The sequence below is a fragment of the Colias eurytheme genome, chromosome 17 (assembly GCF_061535395.1).
Source record: "Colias eurytheme isolate Ceu_HAF_F1 chromosome 17, ilColEury1 Martin Lab GWU primary, whole genome shotgun sequence".
NCBI lineage: Eukaryota > Metazoa > Arthropoda > Insecta > Lepidoptera > Pieridae > Colias > Colias eurytheme.
In genome coordinates, this window is record NC_142996.1 from 7,365,418 (window position 1) to 7,389,277 (window position 23,860).

The 23,860-nt window shown below is 30.6% G+C and overlaps 2 protein-coding genes across 2 annotated transcripts; one reads left to right on the forward strand and one right to left on the reverse strand.

Moving 5' to 3' along the window:
- Nucleotides 1-3,494: 3,494 nt before the first annotated feature.
- On the reverse strand, nucleotides 3,495-6,531 carry LOC149901304 (uncharacterized). The gene is made up of 3 exons (XM_090111606.1): nucleotides 6,392-6,531; nucleotides 5,905-5,973; nucleotides 3,495-4,096 (listed from the first exon to the last, which is right to left on the reverse strand). The coding sequence occupies exons 1-3, from the start codon at nucleotides 6,459-6,461 to the stop codon at nucleotides 3,876-3,878; spliced, it is 360 nt and encodes a 119-aa protein (XP_089967732.1). The 5' UTR covers nucleotides 6,462-6,531; the 3' UTR covers nucleotides 3,495-3,875.
- A 9,438-nt stretch (nucleotides 6,532-15,969) lies between these two features.
- Nucleotides 15,970-17,030, forward strand: insb (insensible). Its single transcript, XM_090111855.1, has one exon. The coding sequence runs from the start codon at nucleotides 16,323-16,325 to the stop codon at nucleotides 16,740-16,742; it is 420 nt and encodes a 139-aa protein (XP_089967981.1). The 5' UTR covers nucleotides 15,970-16,322; the 3' UTR covers nucleotides 16,743-17,030.
- The last annotated feature ends 6,830 nt before the right edge of the window (nucleotides 17,031-23,860 follow it).

The following is a 23,860-nucleotide window of genomic DNA, read 5'->3' on the forward strand; positions in this document are numbered from 1 at the left end:
AACAAGGTCATGTTTATTTTGTTGATAGGCTGACTCCAGAATGTTCATGAATAACTTATGGAATGCTGTATGGTTTATTATGTTTGTTCTTAGTTAAATCAACATTTGCTGAGGAGTTATATAACTTCTCATGCTTTTAATCAATCATTTATATTAGGTATAGCAGCTGTGCCCGCGACATCATCGGCATTGTAAAAGTAGCCTAAGTTGCTCCTATTGAATCAGCTAGTTGTCAGTGAAAATCCCGTCTAAATCGTTTCAGATGTTTCAGATCTTAGCCGGCACAAACTGACACTCTAATTTTATTTATTTGTATATCCTATTAAATTCCATATCACATTAGATCAAAACTAACACATCCCCTATGTCGCTTAACATAAAGTAATGCGTCAGAATTTTACACCCCATAACGTAAAGAAAAATAACATATGCGTAGTTTACGGTTATGAGACTCTACATTTATTCATGGATGTATTCTTGTATGTACATTCATGTGTATCACTTATTGTATATGTATCGTTGACACAGTAAGTGTTACGGAAAATTCTGGAGATAATGCTTATCTCTAAGTTTCGCCATTTATTTGATAGGATTCATTTTTTGCAAGGAGAGGAGATTTTTAGGTATTGTCAAGTGAAGGTGTCTTGTTAGATTTGAGAAAAATTATGAAACACGCCCACTTCCAATCAGTTTATAACCCTCGCCGTAAAGAGGATAAATATTTATTTTTATTTTTCCTTCATTAAGAATTTCTATTTATATTCCTTTACGATATTATTGTGTAAAGGAATATTTTTTCATTTCTACCATTAGTCGATATTCTTCACCCTTTCTTTGATCTTTGGAATCATTGATACAAGTCGTTAAAATAAATTATTACACCATCAGGGTTTTTCCTTACAAATTACGAATGAATTTTCCTTACATACGTATCATATCAAATAGAAGAAAATATTAAATAGAAATAAATAAAGACAGTTAATAAATGAAACGTGGTCCAGAACGTTGATAGATAGTTGCTATCAGTTACAGTTTAATCTCGGATCATTTGTATCCTGAGGTTAGTTGGAGAAGACGGCGTGTTACAAGTGTACTAGAACTGGATTATACTATTAATTGTTCAAATACAAATAATAAGGGATAAAATTCAGAAAGAGACATAGTTTTGTTTCTTAGTAAGATAGCGTACCTACTAGAGAGATGAACTGTACAAAAAGCTAAGAAAATGTTTTCAATATTTTTGAGGAAAAATAGTATTTTTTCCAATAAACAAATACTGTAGATAACAGATTTTGCAGCTAAGTTAGAATTGGCACTTTTCATTAAATTATAATCGTGTTTTTGGTTCTTAATGATCTAGTTATTTTTTATTTTATTTTTAGTTAACCTGCGGGCTTCTTAGCTTATATATTATTCAATGAATCGATTGTGTCGTTGATCATCAAAAAGCTTGTTATAAAATAATTTTAATAAGCTTGAGTACAAAATTTCTTCCTCAAGATAATTTATTTATTTTGACCTTATTCACGAATAAAAAAGAAAATAAAGTAAAGAAAATGAAAGCAATAACAATATTTACGAAGTATAATATTCCTCAGATAGTCCAATATTAAATCAAATTACGCGATGCGAGAATATTTTGCAAATGTTTGCGAAACTAAACTTCAAACCAATAACACAAATTTGCCTAGAAATACTTTATGTACTTAAAGGTCAATTTTATTTCAATTATTTTTTTAGTAATATTAGCCTATGAAGTGTGAATACATAGGTTTAATTATCTTACCTCGTACATATTATGTGTTACAGTGTTAGCATATTATGTAGTAATATAGACTATAATCTTACTTTGTACCAAATGTTACACAAATCCCATCAATTTATGTGATAGAGTAACAAATAAATCATTCAAATAATATATTTTAAATGATACAAATAAATAACCATACATAAACTATTATTTAATAAATCTTTCTCCCTCAGTGAATATAATTCGATATTATTACCATTTTAATTAAAAAGAAAACTATACGATGACACTTCAACAAAAACGTAATCAATCAACTTAATTTTCTCTTACAAACCAGACAATTCATTTCAACCATTGTTAATCCTTAATTCTTTCGATTCTATTTTAAACTTTACGCTTTCTGCATAAGGTTCAAATCTGGATTACATTTTTCTACGAACGTAAACATTACCAGGCTCGTAATCATAGGTTTAACGAACGATGCCGTTGCCATAGCAACGGGTAGTAAAATCTTGATCCCTGCTAAATTGCGCTCCGAATACGTCCCTGGATTACTTTCACATAAACTTTTGCTATACAAACAATACACCTAAATATGAGACAAACAAGGATCTTGGTAGGTAGGTACCTAATTTAATTATGACCTATATTCGTCTGCCATAAAATCTGTCTGAAAATAAAAATTAAACAAGTTCGTATATTATGTAATTCTTCAATTATAGTAATTTAAAAGCTGAAAATTATTATAGTAAATTAAATCCTTTTAAAGTCATATTTTAGTGCCGCAAATTTCACAAAAGTCGTCGTTACAAATGACATTATTTTAACCTGTAATTGTTCTCCATATTTACACATTCTGCCTTTTACATTTACTGACAAGTTATTTAATAAAAAAAAGAAAATATGTACCACGATTAGGTTATGAAATAATTATTATGTATAGCACAATTACATAAACAAATATTTATAACTCGTTTTAATGATCACAATATTTGAAGTGGTTTTCCCAGATATGCTAATGCGGTTATTTACAAGATAAAAACAGGATTGGTGACATAACTGTGTTTCCTTATGAAAGTAAAAGTTTTGTTCACGTAACCTTAATAATCCTGGATTGAACACACTTAAAAGAAAATTAATTCTGAGAACTGGATACAATTTAAGGATCTTTTTTAATTTAGTATCAGTATGTGTACAGAATATAATATAGAAGCGAAATAACGCAAATTATTTTTTTAATTTTAATTAAATTTTCATTAATTTAATTACAAACTTGACAATTTTAGTTTATACTGACAAGATAATATTAAATATACGTGCAGCTAGCAGTAATTCTGCGCTTCACTTATAACTCATGTAGGTACATAATATAGTATCACTCATAATATTACCTAACGGTACTTAATATTTTTAAAGCAAGCAATAACAAAATCTTTCACAATGTAAAATGAATGTAGAATAAAAGCCTCATTAAATAAGTGTCTATTAAGACAACCAATAACAAACATAAATACAGACAAAATAAAACGAATTACGTATTTTATGCCGCACATTTGATAAGAAACGAGTAAACTAAAATACATAACATTCAAAGTGTTAGTTGTAACGAAAACACCAATGGTAGAATGGAGTGTATCTTATTTAACAGTATAATATATAAAAAATACATCACAGAATAATAATGCGTCATATAATAGAAATTAAAATCAATTTTGCTAAAACAATGATGGACAGTGCGTTTAAAAAGTATGAAAAGAGAATTATTACATCCCAATGACAATAGGCCCTAAATCTTCAGATAGGAACAATGCGCAGTTCGTCATTGTAATATCCCGCAAAATAATGTTCCTTTCACTTCCTTAATTGTCTGAAAGTGAATGGAAAATCCGGAAAATTTTCGAACTTTCAAAGTGACGTGTACAACGATTTTATAATACTGCGTATATTTTTACCTATGTACTTGCGTATGGCACGATCGAATTTATTATTGTGTGCAGTTTAATTTAACACCTCTTTAAATTTTGCTGATAAAAAACCTAGCTAGTTTGAAAATCAAGTATCGACTCAATGCAACACACTCTTCAAAATAATTCCATAAATAACTACATGCTTCATATTCACTGACTTATTTACTCGACTTTTTATTACACTTCTTCATGCACAACTGACAGATAAACGTCGGTTCTTGAGTGGTAGGCTTTACAGTTGTCGTGGTGGTAGTGGTCGGTTTTGGCGGCAACTCGCAGAAGTAAGAATGACCGTGACGATATGGGTAATATATTTCAGGTTCGTGGTCGTATATGAAAGGAGGCAACTCATCGTCCGCGTAGATAAGAGATGAAGCATCTGAAACATTATGTATAATGTTAAACAAAAAAGATATACATAATAGAAATACATATAGTTGATTACCCTTTGTAAAATGAATGAAATGATTACCTAAACCTAGTTTTTCCGTGCCCGCACCTTTTTGGATACATATAATTTTCACTTGTATAAAAAGTTGTATTTAAAACCATAATCACTTTTTAAGAATATACAATTTTTGGACTAAACTTTAGATAAATAGAAACTAAACCTTTGATTGTAACAAGAAAATATGACGTTGTTCATGGTCATATTTTCTTGTTACAAGTTAATGTTCATACTGAAATCTCCAGTGTATTAGATATAAGCTTCTTGATTATAACTGATTTGAATTATGAAGTATTTCTTTAAATAAAAGCTCCACTATAAAGCATTTAACACCACTCTACTTCATCTATATCCCTAACAGTTTTATTTAATTTAATTTTGCATTAGCTATTCCCCAAATTTAGCCTGGAATAATTGCGAAATTTAAGATACAATCATTACTATCCGAACGAATTTTTTCCTATAGTATTATGTACTTTCTATTCTATTTTATAATGTACATATTTATTACATCTATAGCTGTATTAACAATTTAACATACACAAAATATACGAAAAATATGTAGTTACTCTTTTCTTTATTATTTTTCTTCCTTTTTTAAGAAGAACTTTAATCATAATCTACAGTAAATGTTGTTCAACTTCCCAGACACTTAATCAGAATTCTAAGTGCCCTATCAGACTAAGCCAATTTAACTATTTTAACTGGGATCTGCTATTCATTAGTTTAAAATGTCTTTTAAAATAGTTTTTACTTTAAAATACAGTTTTTACTTGTCGGAGGGAAACAAAGTCTTTTGTGTTAAAGAGTAAATAATGTTGTAAGTGCGAATCTCTAGTCTCTCTCGAATTATCTAGTTATTCATTAAAGAGTAATAAAGCATAATGTAATAAAGTAAAGTAAAGGAAGTATAGTGATATTCTATACAACACGAACTAAGCATAAACCACAGATCACAGAGGGCATAAACCAACTTATGTTCATTTTAATAAAATGCAAAGATATGTATAATAAGATAACTTTATTTTCAAAATATTACCTTAGAACTAACAATACATTGAAATATTTTTCTACAAGTGGCAATTAGTTTCATAAATATAATATTTTATGCGAGTGACATAAGACAGCTCTTTAAAAGCTTACAGTTTACAGCTTGAGCCAAAAATAAAACACCAAGTGAATAACGACCACCATAATCCTATATTATTGTGAACACAGAGAAAGTAAAACACTTTCCGTGATTCAATCATAACAAGTGGAGACAGGAGGCAAATAAATTCCAAAATAAAAACCGGGCAAGTGCGAGTCGGACTCGCACATCGAGGGTTCCCTACAAGCCTGTTTAAAAAAACGCATAAAAATGCGTTGTTTTTGTAATTTTCAACTTTTGCTTTATCTGGGCTATACGATATCTTATCTTAATTCGTACAAAATCTCAATATTCTGTGTTCACGGGAAATACCCTACAGGTTTCGATTCCCTTGTGAACATCGAAATTTGCGAAAATTTGCAGCATAAGCGACTCTATCGTCTGATTGCGTTGGCTTATAAGTTTGATTTTTTTCAATATAAATTTTAGCTTGATACCTCTACGCGTTCCTTAGAAAAGGGCCGTGACAGACAGACAGATGGACATCGTTGTCACCTATCTGTCATCACTTCGTAGTGATCCTAAGGATTATTATTTTTCCATTTGAGGAGCGGAACCCTAAAAAGTTGCGTAATTCATCACGACTCACCCTCGTCACTGCGCTTCGTGGGACAGTAAAGTGGGCAGATTTTCAAGCAAAAGAAAAACGGCTCCTTATCTGAAAAAAATATGATACATTTTTTTTCGATTGTAGTGCATGTTTTGAATAATATAATTACAAATAATCTTCGTGTTAATTGAAAGCGTTTTGAAGAAATTTTGAGTGATAGAAAACAACTGTGAAATGAAATGTTATGTGAACTTATAACGAACTCGTAACTTTATAGATTGACCTGTCGTTGTCGATAAATTTAATGAAATAAATTTTTAGTGCTCTACTTTTAATATTAAGTTTGTTACTAATTCAATAAATGGCATCAACTTTTACACTATAAAATTATTTTCAAATGGAAAGTTGTAAATGATTCGAATATCTACATGAAAATATAGTTTTACTTTGACCTTCCTTTGTTTTTAATTTAAGTTTTAATCACTACTAAATATTAGTAAATAATTATTAATGATAATTTTATTACCTTCTAATAAAAATAATCCGTCCACGGATACGAAAATTGCTAGCAAAATTAATCGAGAATCGAATAACATTTTCCTACAATTTCCACACTACACACTCCTTTCACTTCAAAATATACACAACTTTTCTTGCACGCTTCAACTGTTTTATATAACTTACTCAATATATTTTATGCCATTTACTATATGTCTTATCCCTTACCACATTTACTCCTATTAAGTTAATTATTCTTTTGTTTCCATTTTTATAACATGTCAAAAGTTTATCGTAAACTAATGTTAAAGTTACGATTCTTTTTAACTTATAAGAGTAACTTGATAATGTAAGAATCATTAATAATACATCCTATAATACCTTTCATTGATTTAGAATTACTTTGAATCAATCACTGGTTTCTCTGATACAGATTTAGGGATATAAGGATCTCGTGGATTTAGCTAAGAATAATGTACCATGTATTTGTCTTTATTGTAGGTACAATACAAACTCGAAAAATAAAATTTCCGTATCTTGCAGAGCACTTGAAGAGCATAATATTATTATGAAGCTATTGTATTTAGTGTGGGTTATAAATCGACAAGATACCAGATAATAACGGCTAATTACAATTATTGTATATTGTTGTACCTATACAAGTAATTTTTTCCATAAGTTAAAAATTACGTGTGGAATTTGCATGATGAAAATGCAGGAAAATATAAATTCACGTTATATTATAATGTTGCATAAAATTACTTTGAACTTAATATTATTCATTGAAATGCAACATAAACCTCGTTTACCGCTGATAATAAAACTAAATCAGTGGACCAATTTAATTAAAATTCGGGTAAGGATTAGGTCGAAATGGGCACTATGATTCGACCCCTTCCTCGATATAATATACGTGACGCTACATCATATCCCTTATTACGTTTTAACGAAGATTGAGGTATATAGATATAAACATATTTTCCATAAGAGGGATACATTTTCCTTCTTGCCTATATAATAAGGGTAGATTGATTTTCAATATGTTTATATCTCTATAAATCAATAACGCCTGAACGGTCCAATGAATTTTGATATAAGTAGTTTGACGAATAGGTAGGCCGATTAGATTTTAATAATATCGTATTACAGTAGAGTACGAATAATAGATAGGTACAAAATAAAGTTCAATCACGAGGTGGGTTTCGGGATTATGTAGATATTTAAATAAAAGTTTTGAAAGATTTATTAGATATTGTATTTTTTTTTCTTTTCAAAGTATTAATATATACATAACTCCATCTCGCATAGATATATAAATAATTAACATTATTTAAAATTATTTAAAATATTGGAATTAATTACTTGAAATAAAAAAAAACGCAAATAAATATAAAACAAAAATAAGTACACACATTTAAATCACAACGCACGTTTGATACGAGTAATTAATAATAATCCTCTAGAAACATCTGCTTTAAATGTGTGTAACGAATTGAAATAACAACCTATATAGAAATATATTCATGAACGAAATCTAATTAGAACATGCACCACAAGTGCATATAATAAGTGTAACTACGAATAACCATCTTATTAACAAGCTTTTATTTACCTCACCTGTTTCTATTTAAATTATTTTTTCTTAAGGCTTTATCGTTATAATTAAAAACCGACAATAGATTTATTCTTTTCAGATACATTAATAATAATTCATTGATTTACTTTGAATTCTTAAAAGTGTTTAAAATTGAAAGCTTTTTTTATATGTACATAATTTTGACCACATTTTACCATAGAATATGTCCAATGATTTATGAATTTTCCCCATCACCACTTGGTCTTCATAGCCGAGCGTGTTAAATCAAACTTAGACCTTTCTGAGATGGCACTTTATTTGGCACCCCTTATTAATCAGAGTTTGCATTTCTCGAGTCTCCACTCAAACAACCCAAAGATAAATTTAAAAATTAAAGAATTTTTCGGATTTTAAAACGAAATATTTAATATAATTATATAAACCGCGTTTTAAAATCCGTTAAACAGTTAAATTTCTAAACATACATAAAGTTCATGTGTTTAAGCATAGTTTAAGTGATTCATTAAATAACGCTATTGTAAACTATGTAATATATTTTTTATAATTATTATTAAAACTACAATATTTAATATTAACTTAGATAACTCCTAACAGTTAATTAGGACGTGATTATAAATATTCGCTTAAAAAAACGTATAGGTGCTATGATGCGACAAACAGACACAATATGATACTAACTATAACTCATTTGCGTGTGTGATGAAATGATTGTAATCACTTTCTATTTATAACTATTGAGAGAAAATTCGGCTAATCCAGAGACCCAAAGAAACCTTTTACATAAACCGTTTCTACTTGGATATCTTACCTTAAAATTACCTCTGTACTATATTATGTATTTTATTAATATTATATAGATTATAGAGGTGTGTTTTTTGTGGTTTTATGGTAATCTCCAGATATACTGAACAGATTTCGAATATTCCTTTACTAATAAAATGCAATATTATTGACGAAAATTGCTATATTTTTTTATCGTGGGTTATCCTGAACGAAGATAACCATCTTATGAATTTTTAGATATAATGTAAATTTAATTACTATTATGTACCAAGTGCGTTTTTACATGTGCGAAGAAGAAATCTTACTAAATAATGTTCGATTCACATTGTATAATATTGATAATTTGAGATTTCATCGAGTTACCTGAATGTCCAGTGAAGCAGAATTTTATTGATGAAATTTCTCTCCACCCTTGTTACATTTTGTTACCTTTTACCTTTAACGACAAGAATTTTTTTCCGATTTCAGAATTCAGACATGCATTATTTTATTATAAAATATAATCAATCTAATGGCTAAATTAATCTAAATCCTACCTTATATAAATGTATAACTCAGAATATACTAGAAACTACAAAATATCAGAAACATTCCTTAAAAATGTAAAATATTGTATTTCGTCTCCTGTGAAACGTTTATGTCATCAATCACGCACAAATATCAAAAGATTTCGTAAATTTTGTTCTTATTTCCTCGACTTTCCATTCTATTGTACTTATAAGTCCCCAAAGTTATAGAAACTTCTAGAGGGAAGCTAATACATCAATTATAAAAACTGTTATGTAACGCTTATAGGAAATTACATTTTATACAACTGGATATATTCTATATTTAAGAAAAAAAAATCATACATTCAAGTCCGATTTTTAATATCACATTTATTTGTTTATTTAAATTGAAGTAACATGGATTATTTGTATATTTCTTCTTATATCTAAGACATGTTTTATATTTTCGACGTATTTGGAGCTTTAACCCTTAATAAGCCATGAGGATATTATTTTCCCACCTCGGCATTGCCCACAAATTAATTATTATTTTTTGTATTTTTAAAGATACGGTAAAATTTAAGGAACGCACCTTAAGATAGATACTTAGTTTTTTTATTTTTTTTCTAGCAACACTTCTTTCTAAACGTCAACTGTGAATGTCAGTAGACAATCGAAGTAAAAAGTTCATTAAAACGACCGTTTTTTCCCGAAATTCAAGATAGTTTTTGGATCTACGCCCTACGCCTACGCCCAGAAAAATTCCTGTAAATATGCAATTGTTTATAATTCGTAAAGAAGAACGTGTTATTTATCAAATATTAACAAAATAACGTACGAAAGCTGTTACTTTGGGTTATTTTTTCTAATTTAAAAAATGGTGGGAAATTAATACCCTGTAGCCGTGCATGAAATCTCAAGTGGGAATATATTTCCCTTTATCCTGTAAGGATACCAAGTAGGTATAAAAAGTAAAAAGTTGAGTAAAGTAAAAAGTAATTTAAAAATTCATACATATTCAATAAATAATAAATTTAATGATGCATTTTTATTTTTTGTCCCTGTGTTAAAATCGACGAGTAAAGGCGCGGGCAAAAGCGGCAAAAGTGGGAGATTATTTCCCACATGTATGTTCATGGATATAGGGAAATAATTTCCCACAAAACATAACTTTTAATGGTTATAGGGAAATAATATCCCACCGCCAAAAAAACCTATAAGCTACCCAATATTTTACTTTTTAATATTTTACTGTTTAATCTCGATATAACCCCGTACTGATGTATTAAAATAAACTTGTTTGAAGTCATGGCCGATTAAGGGTTAAAAAATGTATTAGACAAGTCTAGTTGTAGTTTATTTATTTATATTTATTTATAAATACTTTATTGCACTTAAAGATAACAAAACAAGAAATACATGGAATGTGAAAATGTTTATTTACTACAGTGGAAAGCTAAGTGATAGGAAACATCAAAGAAGTCTACAAGCTTGGTTTTTCTAACTAAAATACACTTTCTTAGATTACATTGGTCATCCTATGCTTTTATCTATTAGTTGGGAATTAGTACTCAATCATTGTTTTTTTTTTATCTAAGTAAAATGGCAATTAATCCTGCTTTTTTAGTTAATAGATACATAATATTTACTCTCCAATTGGAATCTTATTATAACACATCCATTGTCACTGCAAACTCAAACGGGAAAGTTTACCTGCTTCATATCTCATACAGATTTTAAGCTTTACCTCAGAATTGAACTGCAATAAATTTTAAAGCAAATCGTACGGGATTAAATAAAGGTAAATAATACGAAAACAGCCAATAACATATTTTAAGAATTTATTATTCGCTGGGTGCGCATCGACCCTCATAACGCCTGTCCAATCCAATCGGCAACGCGTTTGATACCGCATGTTACCGATGCTAGAGTGGATTTAGGCTTCCTAGACACGATAGACTAACTGCCTTCAGGCTCCTATAGTGGTTAACTTGTGAGCGTAGTATTGAGGTGGAGACGAAGAAAATAATAGATTGGTCTGGCAGGATACTTAATGCTTATAACCTACTAGCCCCCAAAGAAGATCAATCAGTGAAACAGTTGTATCACTTCACTTTTTTACACCAAAGGCACATTAATAGACAAATTTTCTGCCAATGAATTTCTTATTAAATTCAATGTAACACAGGCAGTTGTCAGCCTTTACGCTCTATGAGAGCGACTCTACATATTGTTGTGTCCAAATTATAGCAAAACCAAAACTACATACAAAATTTTTCATTAGGTTTGGGACAATGTTGCAAATTTTTGCAAATACAACAATTTAAACTTTTTAAACGATTGTTGATTCAACAATTTAAAAGTAATCTGAGCGTAAAAATTAATCTGCATTGTGAATATATAAACATTAATTTCATAGGAAAATGGTTACCAATCAAAAATTCTTTCTCACCTAGTTTCAACTGCGACTATTAGTCGAACTGGCAGTCGTATGGGCTTTAGTATCAATGTCTCTCATCGTCAATTTCACAATATGTATTTTAAAATTATGTTCTACATTGCTCTATAAAATAAAATTCGTATAACATAAGAGTTAAATAGATATTAGGAGAAGTACCAAATTTTGCAGTAAATATATTTTTTCTGAATTTCTTTATTTTGTAAATAAGCAATCAATCAATAACATCTTCATATTATGAATATAAATAAATAATTAGAATATTACCTCAATCACAGGAAATGGAAAAAAAATGAAAATACTGAATTAGAATAAGGGAATATTATAAATAACAAGAAATGGATATTTACGTTTTTCACGCACTAACCAATGTCATACAGCCATCAGAGAAGGGAAATAGCAATCTCTGGTGTGAATATAGGTTTAAAAACTAAAAACAAAGTTCACCTGAACGAGGGTTATTTAAAAATTGGTTTGTGAATCCGCAATAGTTATCTGTCAAAAGTAAAATACGAAAAGTTAGATTGAAACGGATCCTACTTTAAATTTTGAGTAAAAACTTTTCATGTGCGGGAAGTACCAGTATAGTATAGGACTCGTTTCAGAATGATTTATGTGTTTTAAGGATAACATTACAAATATTAATGGTTGACGACCAAATTATAACTATCGCCTGCTTCGATGTGGCTTTTTTATTATATTTTTTTTAATTTTACTCTTAAGATCAAAACATCTTCTATCAATGTCCAATAAACAAAGAATGCAGTCATCTATCACTTTACATTTTTCTATAATGTATCTAATCGTTTGCATAGATGCTTTTTTATTATTATTTTTACATGTGATATCTAACGTGGAGTGTCATTCTGAATATGGGTACAGAATATTTACTTTTAATTCAAAGCTGTGTTTACATGTGAAACATTCGTGTTTCTTATTCCAATATTATGAGTACTATAATTTATACCCTTTTGAGAAGCTTTTCTATTGTCAGGTAAGTACCTACCAATGTAACAAAAACACTTCCAAGGAAATTAATTCAAAAGTATTCATGTTGTCTCAAATAAAGTGGTATTTTTTCGCTTTTCTACCAAAAACTCAAGCCAGTTTTGCTTACAAACATTGAACCTTTCAAACTTTTCTGAATAAAATCACGTTTCGCTGAAGTCTGTCCACAAAACTTTGTAAGGTTATGACAAAATGGTAATACTTCGCACTGCTTTATTTACAGTATTTTTATACTTATTAATTATTATACACACATATTTAAATCATAGGTATACACGAAAATGTTATTTACATTATTTTAACCCTCTCAATTATATCGACATTACTTTAAAACGTATCAAGTCTTTAAACAAAATATTTTATATTACGTTTCCATGCAAGCTTCTACCACAGTATTACCATATTTCCTATGTAATACTGTGCTTCTACTATATATTTTTTCAAATATTCATACGAAATTCGATTTCCCAACTTTAATCATAAACCAATTTCATGCATCCCAGCCTTGCTATATCAAAACACAAAATAAACCTATCAAATACAGTAAACAGGTATAACATACAGAATTTTCCATCGAGTGCAACTTTCAAGTATTGGAAACAAAGGTTCATCCAATGAGTTATTGATCGTCTGTATAATAATGAGCTTCAGTTACAAACATTATATGAAAAACACGTTTATCGAAAACCCAATATGCGTAATAAAGCAGTGTTGGAATTCCTCTGTACAGGATTCCATTGTATTTTGCAAAACAGAATGTGTACAATTCGGATTTCGAAATACTTTAAATATGTTAATTTAAATGTGAATTTACGTGTACATGCGATTTAATTTTTATATTTAGGCACAAATTATATTCAAGTAACGATTCACAATGCGAATTAGTCCTAAATAGGATCGAGAATTGCTATTAAAAAAAACGAATCACTGAAAAATGATGAATTTTTTTTTACCTTATTCCATTTTGTAAAATACTTTTTTATGATAAAGTCTGTGGAAAGTTATTATACGCTAGGTAGAAGTAATTTTGGATTTTCTTTATATTGTCGTATAATAAAATAGATTAAAAATAACAAACCACATTTCTCTTACGTTTCAAATGCTACTCTTTCAAAATATATCCTCCTCGTATTATGCATATGATTTCGCTTCGTCCACTAACGCTGGTTAAAAAAGAAAAATCCTACATTAACACATCTCTTGACAAAATTAAAAAGCTCTACCGCGTTTTATAATATGGAACTCTACTGTAACTAAACCATTTAGAATTCCCTCTACTAACGTTTCGTAATATTTCGATAGATGGCGCTGAAATAAATTTAGTGTCGACTTTTACTTAGATGACTTATTTCTATCTATCCCACGTATTAAAAATAAATCTTTCTTCGTTTATGCTGGTTAAATGTATATTTGGTTCAGTTATTACTTGTTAAAAAGTTATACTTAAGTACCTATTTCATTTTTAATCTCATAAGCGCACTTCCGGTTAAAGCTTTTGATAAATGGTATTTTATGTTTTTTTTTTTTCAATTAATCACTTCTCAAATAAATTATTGGTGAGAAAAATTAAAAGACTACCTTATTTCATTATGATTTTAGAGAGCTTTCCTCTATGTTATTAGTTACTAACAAACTTATCCCGATATTATTTAAACAAGGAATATAAGGTGCTTCTGAAACTTTTGGGATTAACGTATCTACTATCTTGACATATCATTTGTTTTCTTTTCCGTCGATGTCATGAGAATTTCTTATTAATATTGTTGTTAAAACAGTCCATAGTATCTTCTTTAAGATAAGCTAAAATTAAAATGTTGCTCATATTTTCTTAATATGGGATTCCCGTTTGACAAAATATGCTTCTTTCTTTCAGGAAAAGTTTTTTCCGAAAAACTACAAGTGTGCTAAAAAAATGCTGCGTATCTATCCACCTACCACCTACATAATATCACAAAGAATCACGTGCTTGTTATCATGGGTCACGTTACTGATCAATTTTAAGCTACAAAGTATCGATTGCTGTAATTTGTGCTCAAAATGAAACGCAATATGTAGGATTTTTAAAAAAGCTTTAAGGCCTATCTGTGTCTGTCTTTATGTAATAGGTTTAAAAATGGTGATGATTATGATAGGATGTCATTGTTTAGAAACCAAGCTTTGCCTGACATAATATATTACATGATTGATTGAACTGTAATTCTTTATAAAATTCCTTACATTCGCAACTTTTCTTATAAACGAACAAACTACACTTACTTTAATTAGGTACTTGTTTTTTATTAAATGTTTCATAGAGCCTTTGTTTAGAGTCAGATTAAAAATATGATGTCAAACTTTTTGGTTTGCATCTTTCTTCAGGTTATTTTTTTTAAATCCACTAGTTGAAACACTAACGTGTTGTTACGTTGCAAGCAATTAAACAAGCATTAAGTACCTAGTACCCACACGAAACGTGCACCTTTGGGGAAATAATACCATTTCGGCTAAAACACTTCGCCAGCAACTTGCAAAACCGAACGTATGTGCCAACTTGTATGTAACTATGAGATTGACGCAACATCCACTCCGATTATGTTAGGAATGGCTTAGCTAGCTTTCTCAATGAACGGTTTCATGTTTACCAAAACAAAGAACTCTAACCGAACCGGATAGAGTCTAAATTCCACTAATCCCAAGCCACAGAGGGAAGTTTCAGTGTTTCAAAGCATGAAACGTTTCCTTTGTAATGAAATTGTTGAAACTCTGTTTGTTACTTTCAAAGTAATCGTACGGAAGAGTTTTATGAAGTTAATTGTTTGAAAACCATAGTAAATAATTAGAAAATTATTCCCACTTTTTAAAACCTTTGAAATATAGGCCTACTTGAAGTTTTAACAAAGCAAACATAACAGTCCAATTTGTAGTTGAACTGCATTGTTCGAACGTTTATTTCCACTTGAAGACGTCAACAGTAACAGTCGAAGCGGCTTACTAGTACATAGACGCAACTCGATAGTTATGTACTTGCTGTGTACAGTACATAAGCCAAGGTATGAAACTGACAGCTCGTTTCCCGGTACTACATAAACCTGAGTATTGATTTTTACAATTTACGCAGATACCTATTACTTTCCATACGAACTGGCAACAAAACAACGAACTATAAACGTTCAGGTTTTATATACCTAACGCTAATTTGTTGATCCTCCTTATATTCGGGCATGCGTATTCCGAGCGGGATTGTTTTGTTTACATACTATCGCCTAACAGGTATCTCGCATCTAATTACTCTGTCGGCACCTTGAGACAGGGGGAATTCACCTGAGCGCGGCAGATGCGTCGCAGCTGCCGTCCGGGCCAGTCCTCTCGCCCCGCGCGCCCGCCCCCCGCCGGCCGCGCAATCGCGTAACAGTTTTATTTTCCCGAATGAACTTTATCAAACAAAGCGTGCATACCCCGCGCCCTGCATCTGCTCGCCCAGCTGTTTCTCTTGCAGCTGGCTGCGTCGTCTCGCTCTACCGCATTCGAGCGCAACCCGCCAGATAGAGATAAACGCTACTCGCAGCGATCGCATCGAGACCCTTCAATTCCCTGTGCACGGCCCATTCGCAGTTCGTATCCCGACGCCGGCGGGCTGTTAGCGATTATGACTAGTAAACGAAAGCGCGATTGCGACAATGAGACCGAGCGGCAGGCGAAAAGGCAGCGGCGCCGCAAACGTTCCCGCAGCGAGCCGCTGATTAATGACCCGCAAAGTTCGGAGAAGCGTCAGGCTCTTAAGCGCCTGTTTGGAAGAATTTGCTCGGTGGAGATAGAGAACGAGCACATATCTGATGATTCTGCTGACGACAACTTTGACGACCGCGAAGTATTTGGTGATGAAAACGAAGACCCTCTTCTGGATTCGGTGCCGGTGAACATGGACCCTGAACAACTCGGATTTCTGGTGTGCGCTCAAGAGACTCTTCGCTTCCTGCACGGCCGCGGCATCCCGACGGAGCACCCGGTGTTTGCACGTCTGCGCTCGCGCCTCTTGCGCGGCATAGGCGAAATGGCGGTCGCCTGAGTATTACTTGGCCCAGAGCCCACCCGAAACTAATCCCAGGAACAGATCTCTTCAGTGCTTATTCAAGTGTCGATGTGTGGTGTACCCTTCCTAAACAACAAACTCTGTCTACATTCTGTCTTTCGGGCTCTGGTTAGTTCTTAAGGTTTTCAATGTAAGGTTGATAATTGTATAACGAAGCAACAGGTGGCCTGAAAAGGCGTCTAGTCACTATCTAGTCAATGTTTACGAATTATATTTGTTAAAAAAGAACTTTATTATCATTCGAATAAATTCGTCCACTGTGAATGTGTTTTTATTTCATATCCTTCCTTTGTTGACCTGTATACTAAATAATTTTAAATGCTGCCATGCAAATGATTTATTATCAATAAGGCGTTTTAAAGATTTATTAGATTTCTGAAAAGAAATTATGGAAAAATTTAATATGTAAATCAGATAGCATAAAAAATTACAATTATAGTTTTCTTTAAACAATGCGAAATGATTTTATTTTGACTGATGAAAGACAACAAAGAATTCAATGAAATAGTTATGAAAATACAATTACATATTATACAATCAATTTTTTTAACACAAGCAAATTCAATGCAAGCAAACTCAATTTTAATTTGATATTCGATTAACATGAATTTGATATTTTTGGTATTTATGACATAGAAATTATACATAAATATAAAAAATTCGATTAACATATTAAATTTATTTACTGCCACTCAACTTTAAACTTGTAATATAACAAATAAAAGATACTTTCAGAAGAACGGTTTGCTTCATTTTCATATTTTGAATTCAAGTCATTTAAAGTTCAGATTTACTAACAATAATTAAATGTTTGAACCAAGTTGAGGAAATACATTAGATATTTGATATCATAAGAGCTAACACGGAGCCTTTTTTACACATATTCTTATCGAAGTAAATGCAATGTAAATCATCTCAATCTCTCCTCTTAATTTCGTATTTTCATACTGTCTATCAGATTTTCCGGGGTTGTTGTATTTTATAGGCAATCTTTATCATTAGGTAATCTTTATCTCTATTACAATAATTAATCTCCTATTAATTGCAGAAACATTTTATGCATAGGAACATGACTTGATAACGTTTAAAAAAAAGTTTATTTGCATAAATTTATCCTATTATCACTACTACTTACTTGCATTCCGCCAGTCTGTATAAAAATGTAGATATTCTTCAATGAGCTTCTTCTTTTGATCAAAGAACTTACAAATTAATATCTTTACAGCGATATAAAATAATTACGAAGTGGTTTATTATACGAAAACTTTAATAAATAAGGGTATAAATTTTATTGAGTTACTGAATGAACTCATGTCAAGTTTTATACAAATCAGTTCATTCATGTCTTCTTGTAATCCAAAATAAGAGAAATAGAAGGACCATATTCATTTCCAACTCGTGTTCATGATATTGTCGTTTTAAAATTGCGCGTTAATATAATATGAATAAAAATAATATATTAATTCATTAGCATACATTTTTGTCTGGTGGAAATGATAACTATAATTTGAGAAAAAAGCTCTCCCTTAGAGTCAGATTAATTTAGTACATAATATAACGGACATCGATGAAAAACATTTACTCAATGATTGAATAAGTAAATTCTAGGATTTAGTTTCTTATCCATATGAAAATAGTTAACTGGATTTTTATGGTTAATACATATTATAGATCAATAATTAAAACAATAATTATTGTAAACAGAATGAATAATTGGGAAATAAGTGTCTGGTTTCTTGACTAGTTTAGGTCTAGTGAAATGAGCCTACAATACCTTGTACATTGACTTTGAGCTATACAGTACATATTTCTTTTTATTTCTTGTATTATTCTTTATTTAGGAGCTGCGAAGTTATTACTTGCATTGAAAAGTAAATAATAGACATTTCCGCGTTGACTAAAAACTAATAAATTATATACTGCCTCGCTCTTGAATCACCGCAATCAAAAAAACCGCATCAAAATCCGTTGCTTAGTTTTAAAGATTTAAGCATACATAGGGACATAGGGGCAGAGAAAGCGACTTTGTTTTATACTATGTAGTTATTAACAAAGAAAATCACGTTCATTACGAATGTACTCCTGTTAAACTAGCAAATATTTTGAAATAAACGATGTTGTTCCAGCTAAAATATGATTTGTACGAAACATACGGTAAGAAACCATGAAAAATAAACTCATAAAGGCACATTAATTAGTGAGAAAGCTAAAAAATCAAAGTGAACACCAGTTTATTTCCTCTTTTCCTTATTAATTTGCATAGTTGGGAAAAGCCTTATAGGAAGGAAGCTGTTATCCTACCCCAAGGAGATCGGAAATCAATTTGAAAGCCTGACGTGAGGCAACGAGTGAAATTTCAGCTTCCTCAGCCATTGTCAGTTTTACGTATTGTGTTCATTTGATGAGAAGACACGTGTGGGATGGACATTATTGTAATTTGGTTAATATAGGATTTGATGCTGTTAATTATTAACCACTGGCACATGTAAGACAATTTTCTTTGAATGTAAAATATTGAAATAGAGCAAAAGCTCTGTAATAGAGCAAAACCTTTAAAAAATTTTAATGCATCTGTACAATTATTTAAATAGTTGGTTATGTTACCTTAACTATCCTGAGTTTCTAAAGTCGAGTTTTATATATAAACCCCGATATAAATTATGTTAATGTTTTACTGGCGTAAATAATCAACACAGTGTTTTGTATCAAGCTTCAGAATTGCCATTGACCCTATACTATACAGAGCTCTAGCTTCCTCATATATTGTCAGTTTTACATATTTTCTGCACCATTTCGTATGAGGATATATGAATCCGTTTAAGATGGACACGTTCTGTGAATTATAAATCATTAGCACAGATAAATTACTTTTCTCTGAATAACGAAATATGTAGAGCAAAAGCTCTGCACCTGTACAATATTGTTATATATTACTTGAATAGTTGGTTCTGTTATCTTAACTATCCTGAGTTTCCAAACTCGAGTTTTATGTATAAACCCCAATATAAATTTGTTAATGAAATTATAATGACGTAAATAATCAATACTCTAGAGTCTAGAGATTTTGTATCAAGCTTGAGAATTTCCATTGACCCTACAATTTCAGAGCTCCAGCTTGCTCAGCTATTGTCAATTTTATGTATTGTATTCATAGTATGAGGAGACACGAATATGTGTAGGATGGATGGACAGTAGACACATTATTGTTATTTGGTTTATGTATCTTTTAACTTGTGAATTGACACACTAAAGTGGTGAATGGATGAACCCTCAAAGGAGATTTGTGTCCTAGCGGGAATATATATTATTATGATGACGATGACAAAAGTAAATTTTTCCGGAATTCAAAAAGCTCTGCACCTGTACAATTGTAACACTATTTTATTGTTAGTCGCGTTATCCTATCCTCATTGTTTAAATAATAATAGTTTCAGGGCTCCAGTTTTATCTAAAAACAATATTTTGTTAATAAATACTTGCGTAAATAATCAGCAGTTTGAATGTCGTAAACAATCATGTTTCGTGTAAAGCCTGAGAATTGCAATCGACCCTCCAGCAGAAATCTTCCCTGTCACAGTGGAGCATAAGAAAAATAAAGTTCATTTATGTTTGCGCAAACTGAAGTGCATTGCTTTGCAGTTGATTCCTTTCTATTGTATTTCGGCGAGTCGTTAATTGGGTCTCATTATTTGGTTTGGAAAACATCGTGATGTAACCGGAATATTGAACCAAACAGTTTTTTTGAAATGTGACATGTAATAAGTATTTTCCAGTGTTATTGTTTCCATTAAGCTTTATAAACAGTTTACTAAGATGTGAAATGTATGGCCCATGACGATGATTTAGATTTTGATAATAATATTTTACAGGTAGTAGTTTATAAAAATGTCGTAGTATGTAGGTAAAAAGGGCTGAGCAAAATAATTGAATTAGATGAGAAAATGAAACATTTATAATATATCTACCTTAAAATTTATTTTTAGTAGTTACAAGACGAATTTAATTTATTTATTTGTTGGAGATAAAAACATTGCATACCAATCAATTGCTTATAGATACAGGAATGTACCTCAATCACAATAAAGCTGATTCCAGGTATCAATATCTATGAAAAGAAATAATTTAACCTAATTTGAACAAAATTGTTCGCATATAAGCAATCTAGTTCCTTCCAAGTATCACTTAGTTCCATAGAGAAATACTAATTTCAAACTTAAAGGCTCTTGAATCTATCGAGTAGTTAGAAGAAAAGCTTTTCTTGAGTGGAAAAGGCAAACTAATTGCTTGTTACTTAGAAAGTGATATTAAAAATTCTTGGTACTGTTTATTAAGGATATTACGTGTAGTTCGCAGTTTTCTTTTCTATCACTGCGCTTTTTAAGGTGCCATTGTGCAACGCAAACACAGGACCGTAATTTCATCTATCATGCCTCTTTCCGAATGTCACAGCCATTTTAGTGGAATGTAGGCTCTATTAAAACGGCATGGTTACTGTGACTTATGAGGATTTTCTACGGCAATTTTCATAAGTAAAATAGTCAACATGCACTTAATAATACTTTTGTCAAATAATTGTGGAAAGTATTTTGTGTAAAAAAAATAATTATTGAATTAACTTATACAGCACTTGCTTGAAACACAATAAGAAATCGTCAAATTTGATTTCATTGATCGACAGGATAGCTTTGCGTAATACTTCCCCTTTTCATCCCTAATAATTAATAAAAAAAATTGTAGATGTATCATGAGAGGTTTACGTAAGTATCGTATATTAAAAAAAATAATGTATAATTTTACATACTTGTCAATTATCATATAATTTCGGGTTCTACTTCAATAAAACAACACTTCCATAAATTTCGTTTAATATTTAAGCTACTTAACAATTCTTTGGTTATTCATATAAATTACATTATACACTAATTCGTAGATATATACTGAATTTTCAGTGGACTTACATACTTGATTAAATTTTCCTTTTAGCGACTATCGATATGCAGAGCTTTTAAAGGCTTAAAATTATTTTTCACGAGCTTTTCTTATACGCATATAAGTACAACTTACAAGTAGATGATATTTAATTATTTGTATAATCAATAAGTTTTAGTTATTTTAAAATTTTATATATGATTAACTAACTCATTCTTTATACAATTAATTGTATTTAAGAAATATCAATGATATAGATAATATATAATAGGTTTGTAATTCCACCAAAAACTCAAGGCATTATATTGCATTTCCTAAATTTATCGATGGCATTCCTAGACTAGATTATCTTTGAATACACGTTACACATATCTTATTAAAACCATTATTTACGTAGTCAACCGATCCGTACGTTCTTTGAGGGAAATTGCAGAAAAGCTGAGAGTAAAAGCTAATATTGTGTTATCCAAGGAAACAAGTCGACAAGACTGCATTTCATAATTAGATCCGATGCACAAAGCTGTTATCTCCAGACCGCTGAAAATTTATTTTCTCTACAAACAAAACTTATTTAATTACATTATTAAACCTGTGGATTGCAGGCAAAAATAATACAATGAGTCTTAACAGCATTATTCTTTTTACATAATTATAGCTTATTACAAATGCAACTTGTAATTTCTATTTTTGTATCCAAAAATCATTTTAATTATAAGGTATTAATACTTCTTTTCAAAAGAGCAAATTATTCATTTAACAAACAGTATCTATTCTATTTTATTTTATTGGCTTTTTCGGCAGTATAGTAGTTAGTGGCTTTTTCGGCACGAATTGCACGTTACAACAGAATTTCAGTGCTTTTGCACTGGGATCTGCCTATGATCCTATTCGACGCTACTACTATGGAACATAATATGACAAATCTATTTTCCTCATAGAAGGAATATCCCTTAATACAAAGACATACAGATACTATTTCTAGGTTATAAGGACATACAAAAAAAAACTTTATATTTAATCACATGAGAATAAAAAAAATGGAAGCGAATTCGATCCCGCGTACCATACGCTACTCGCGAACCATCTTCAACCCCCAATCTGATTTGCCTGATTATTTAGTCAGTGCTTCACATAAAAGATATTAAAATAACATTAAACCTTTTACAATGGAGAAACATGTCCATTTCACTGATATTTCATTAAGGAAAATTCAATAAAACCATTTCGCTGAGGCTTATTTGTGTCATTGAAAGCAAATTCAACGTTACAGAGACATTTTAATTTACTCTCTTTGTTCACAAAACATAATCAATTGCATAATTTTATGAATCGTAAATACTATATGTTACATACTATAAATAAATAAAATCTATAAAATACATTCTTACTAAATAATCTTTGGTACTTGATAACATTTCCTATGTCAAATTACATATTTCAAACTCTATTATCGCAATTTAATTTATCTAAATATTTTATCCATATTCTGAAAATTAAACTATAACTCCCAACCACCCAAAACCCAATTACTCTAACTATTAATTACACAAATACATACGCTGTAATATAAATACCTCAATCGTGCGAATCTACAAAGTTTATCTGCCAAAATCATTACCATATAGCCACGTATCAAAGTGGAGGAAACTAATTATAACTTTTGCAGCATTAGTTGGCCGGTTCGCTATACATTATATTGCTGCCTCTATAAGCATATTCCATGAGCAATCTATTCATTTGTTCGAGGTCTTGCTTGCTGTCTGCCTGCACTTTACTAAGAAGTAAAGCAGACAATGCTTTGTGAAGATCGTGAGCCGACATCTTTGTCTTCAAAACTTCCCCTTTGTTAACGGCTGTCGATGGCTCCGGTATCATGCTGAAATTGAACAAACTCAGATATACCACGGCTATGAGATTATACTAACTTTGTTTATATATTTTATCACGAGGAATAAAGAAACCTCGATTATAATTTGCCAAAAATGAGTAATGAGCCAAAAAGAACAGATAACGTTGTTATCAATGACAATAGCGATAAATCAAAACTTTTAATTGATTAATACTTCCGCCAAAAAGATTCACAATATTTAAATAAACAATGCACAAATTCCGATTGCGTGATAAAACCTATAATCAATACCTTAATTTGAGTTTACAAAACGTAA

Excerpts from the sequence above, each read along its gene's own strand:
- insb (XM_090111855.1), top strand. The coding sequence starts at position 16,323 with ATGACTAGTAAACGAAAGCGCGATTGCGACAATGAGACCGAGCGGCAG.
- LOC149901304 (XM_090111606.1), bottom strand. The coding sequence starts at position 6,461 with ATGTTATTCGATTCTCGATTAATTTTGCTAGCAATTTTCGTATCCGTG. Across the intron at positions 5,974-6,391 it reads CGGATTATTTTTATTAGAAG|ATAAGGAGCCGTTTTTCTTT; the intron begins GTAATAAAATTA and ends TATTTTTTTCAG. Across the intron at positions 4,097-5,904 it reads CACGAAGCGCAGTGACGAGG|ATGCTTCATCTCTTATCTAC; the intron begins GTGAGTCGTGAT and ends ATAATGTTTCAG.